Source organism: Nerophis lumbriciformis, linkage group LG29 (assembly GCF_033978685.3).
Source record: "Nerophis lumbriciformis linkage group LG29, RoL_Nlum_v2.1, whole genome shotgun sequence".
NCBI classification, from domain to species: Eukaryota; Metazoa; Chordata; class Actinopteri; order Syngnathiformes; family Syngnathidae; genus Nerophis; species Nerophis lumbriciformis.
The window spans coordinates 20,972,501-20,977,500 of record NC_084576.2 but is presented as its reverse complement, the minus strand read 5'-3'; the positions used below and the strand labels follow the sequence as shown (position 1 = coordinate 20,977,500).

General features: G+C 36.1%; 1 protein-coding gene across 1 annotated transcript in view; it reads left to right on the top strand.

Moving 5' to 3' along the window:
* LOC133572093 (transcription factor SOX-6-like) overlaps positions 1–5,000 on the top strand; it is a 267,348-nt gene that overhangs the window by 212,469 nt on the left and 49,879 nt on the right. The window contains exon 12 of the mRNA XM_061924788.1: positions 4,737–4,993. Coding sequence (XP_061780772.1) covers positions 4,737–4,993 — 257 coding nt within the window. The remainder of the gene's footprint in view (positions 1–4,736; positions 4,994–5,000) is intronic.

Here is a 5,000-nt window from a genome sequence, read left to right as displayed (position 1 = left end):
AGGTACATACAGGTTTTGGAGCAACATATGTTGCCATCCATGCAATGTTACCATGGACGCCCCTGCTTATTTCAGCAAGACAATGCTAAGCCACGTGTTACATCAACGTGGCTTCATAGTAAAAGAGTGCGGGTACTAGACTGGCCTGCTTGTAGTCCAGACCTGTCTCCCATTGAAAATGTGTGGCGCATTATGAAGCCTAAAATACCACAACGGAGACCCCCGGACTGTTGAACAACTTAAGCTGTACATCAAGCAAGAATGGGAAAGAATTCCACCTGAGAAGCTTAAAAAATGTGTCTCCTCAGTTCCCAAACGTTTACTGAGTGTTGATAAAAGGGAAGGCCATGTAACACAGTGGTGAACATGCCCTTTCCCAACTACTTTGGCACGTGTTGCAGCCATTAAATTCTATTATTATTTGCAATAAAAAAATAAAGTTTATGAGTTTGAACATCAAATATCTTGTCTTTGTAGTGCATTCAATTGAATATGGGTTGAAAAGGATTTGCAAATCATTGTATTCCGTTTATATTTACATCTAACACAATTTCCCAACTCATATGGAAACGGGGTAGTAATAAATAAACTCAGAGTGTCCGAAAGAGCCTAAGGCTGGAATAAGAACACAACAAGCCCTTTTCCACCGTACGTTCAGGAACTTTATTTCCTGGAACTATAGTTTTCTTTGGAATTGTGTGGTTTGTGTTTCCCCCGAGTTTCGCAGTTCAGGGTAGTCTATAGAATTCATGCTGATGACGGAATAGATGAGTGGTACAGTATATATTGACGTTGATGTGAATAAACAGACAATAGTAGGCCATGTACAATACCAAGCAAAAGGATACAAAACGACATGATTTAAAAAGAAAGTGTCTTATTGTCACAAATATAATGGCAGCTTGTTTGTAGAAGGACTTTGAATTCCACAGAATCATTACTCAGAATGTTTGACAAGCCTGACGTGTGTATCATCGATTGCCTCGAGCAGGCGATCAGAGAGGGAGGTGTGTTCAGCGTTGCAGAACCCAGATCGGCACGTGCCCCGTAGACCGCATCCTCGCCAGGAGTGTGTCGTATTTGTGTTTTACAGGAGGCAAAGGCCTGTATTTATAGTCTGCCAGCGGAAACAGTGAAACCCAACACACGCTATCTGGCTTTTTAACAGCTTCCTCACGACATTGTCTGCCGGGGCCAGACCTTTTAAACCCCCTACCTTAGATATCTGTCATTAAGCTCATCGAGAGCCTCTCATTAGACCGGCAAACAATTTGAGCACAGCGGCTTTGGCGTTACGACGTGCTATTTTCTAACACTTTCAGCGGCCACCCAGGACTTCTACTCGTCTGCTAATTAAAACCGGCGAACGCCACGGAAACTTTCACATCCTTTCATCGACTTCCTTTGCCCTCCCCTGCTTTATTCTTCAAATGCACGTCTGCTTCAGAAGAGAGAGAGAGACGTAAACAGACAAGGCGGCGTTGGAAAACAACAACAAAGATGTCTGTGTGGTTTTCAGCTCCTTTTGTAAAATAAAAAAAAACATATTATTTATATTTATGACGATAAGAACACACCTCAGTAGGTTCTGGTTGTACCAAGGTGGCTTTTGTGATGTGATACTCTCTTAAGAGTCACTCCGTGTTTAAAGAGGAACATTATCACAATTTCAGAAGGGTTAAAACCATTAAAAATCAGTTCCCAGAGTTAACCACCAGCAAAATTCAGTTAATCACGATTAATTTTTTAATCATTTGACATCCTTTTGTAGTGATGCGTACATATAAGATTAATTTTGAGTTAACCACCAACAAAATGCGGTTAATCACGATTAATTAAAAAAATCATTTGACATCTTTTTCTAATGATGGGTACATATGAGATTAACTAAGATTAATTTTGAGTTAACTACCGGCAAAATGTGGTTAATCACAATTAAATTTAAAATTAATTTGACATCTTTTTGTAGTGACGTGTACATCTGAGATTAATTAAGATTCATCTTGAGTTAACCCCCGTCAAAATATGATTAATCCCGATGAATTTTTAAAATCATTTTACATCTTTTTGTATTGACGTGTACATCTGAGATTAACTAAGATTATTTTTTAGTTAACCACCGGCAAAATGTGGTTAATTACGATTAATTTATAAAAATATTTTGACATCTTTTTGTAGTGACGGGTACATCTGAGATTAACTAAAATTAATTTTGAGTTAAGCACCAGTAATATACAGTTAATCCCGATGAAATTTTAAAATCATTTTACATCTTTTTGTATTGACGTTTACATCTGAGATTAACTAGGATTAATTTTGAGTTAACCACCGACGAAATGCAGTTAATCACGATTAATTTAAAAAAAAAAATTGACATCTTTTTGTGGTGACGTGTACATCTGAGATTATTTAAAATACATTTTTAGTTAATCACCGACAAAATGCGGGTAATCACGATTATATTTTAAAATCCTTTGACATCTTTTTGTAGTGACGTGTACATCTGCGATTAACTACGTGTTGTTTTTAGTTAACCACCGGCAAAGTGTGGTTAATCGCGATTAATTTTTAAATCATTTTACATCTTTTTATAGTGACGTCTACATCTGAGATTATTTAAAATTAATTTTGAGTTAACCACCAGCAAAATTCAGTTAATCACGATTAATTTTCAAATCATTTGACATCCTTTTGTAGTGACAGGTACATATAAGATTAATTTTGAGTTAACGACCAACAAAATGCGGTTAATCACGATTAATTAAAAAAATCATTTGACATCTTTTTCTAATGACGGGTACATATGAGATTAACTAAGATTAATTTTGAGTTAACTACCGGCAAAATGTGGTTAATCACAATTAAATTTTAAATTAATTTGACATCTTTTTGTAGTGACGTGTACATCTGAGATTAATTAAGATTAATATTGAGTTAACCACCGTCAAAATATGATTAATCTCGATGAATTTTTAAAATCATTTTACATCTTTTTGTATTGACGTGTACATCTGAGATTAACTAAGATTATTTTTTAGTTAACCACCGGCAAAATGTGGTTAATCACGATTAATTTATAAAAATATTTTGACATTTTTTTGTAGTGACGTGTACATCTGAGATGAACTAAGATTCATTTTGAGTTAACCAGCGGCGAAATGCGGTTAATCACAATTATTTTTTAAATAATTTTACATCCTTTTGTAGTGATGGGTACATATAAGATTAATTTTGAGTTAACCACCAACAAAATGCGATTAATCACGATTAATTAAAAAAATAATTTGACATCATTTTCTAACTAAGATTAATTTTGAGTTAACACCGGCAAAATGTGGTTAATCACAATTAAATTTTAAATTAATTTGACATCTTTTTGTAGTGACGTGCACATCTGAGATTAATTAAGATTAATTTTGAGTTAACCACCGACAAAAATGCGGTTAATCACGATTAATTCTTTAAATAATTTGACATCCTTTTGTAGTGATGGGTACATATTAGGGATGTCCGATAATGGCTTTTTGCCGATATCCGATATTCCGATATTGTCCAACTCTTTAATTACCGATACCGATATTAACCGATACCGATGTATACAGTCGTGGAATTAACACATTACTATGCCTAATTTGGACAACCAGGTATGGTGAAATTAAGGTCCTTTAAAAAAAATAAAAAATAAGATAAATAAATTAAAAACATTTTCTTGAATAAAAAAGAAAGTAAAACAATATAAAAACAGTTACATAGAAACTAGTAATTAATGAAAATGAGTAAAATGAACTGTTAAAGGTTATTACTATTAGTGGACCAGCAGCACGCACAATCATGTGTGCTTACGGACTGTATCCCTTGCAGACTGTATTGATATATATTGATATATAATGTAGGAACCAGAATATTAATAACAGAAAGAAACAACTCTTTTGTGTGAATGAGTGTAAATGGGGGAGGGAGGTTTTTTTGGGTTGGTGCACTAATTGTAAGTGTATCTTGTGTTGTTTATGTTGATTTAATAAAAAAAAAAAAACACGATACCGATAATAAAAAAAAACGATACCGATAATTTCCGATTTTACATTTTAAAGCATTTATCGGCCGATAATATCGGCCTGCCGACATCGCTAGTACATATGAGATTAATTAAGATAAATTTTGAGTTAACCACCGTCAAAATGTGATTAATCACGATTAACTTTTTAAATCATTGGCTCTAGTGATGCTGCACTGATACTGGGTTGGTGTTTCCCAATAGCACCATCTGCTGGATTAAAATAGTCACTACATTTGAACAAAATGAATAGTTCGCAAATATGATCGTTGTTCCTGTCGAATAGCTGCGCAGGAAGGAATATGAAAGGCACAACTTTGGTCAGTGAGCCAAATAGTAAACAGGAAAAGACGACCATTGACTTTATTTGGTGACATAAGATCAAAATTATGCCTATTTCCTTTTTTTCAGTGTAATTTCCTAAAGCATCTAAAAAACAATGTCCTTTTTGAAACGAGCTGACATGCTTTTTCTTAAAGTGACACACACACACACACACACACGCGCGGAGGTACAGAGGGACACAGTATCACTCCTTGTGTTTCATAATCAGTATCGTTTACCCCATCACTGCTAATTATGTAGGATTCTGTTCCAAATTAGGAATGCATTTATGTCCCAAATGTGATACGTTGACAATAAAGAACATCATTTGATTGACATGGTGCTCTTGTCCTCGCAGACATCTTGTCCAGCCTGAACTCCACGGCTCTCTTCGGGGACCAGGACGCCGTGATGAAGGCCATCCAGGAGGCCAGGAACATGAGGGAGCAGATCCAGAGAGAGCAGCTGCACCACCACCCGCAGCACCAGCCTCCCTCTCATCTTCATCACCACCACCATCATCATCCTCCTCCCTCCGCAGCGCCTCCCGGTCACCAAAGTCTGGAGGCCAAACTGTCGGCGCTGAGCAGCATGAGCCTCAACAACGGCAACAAGGTGAGAA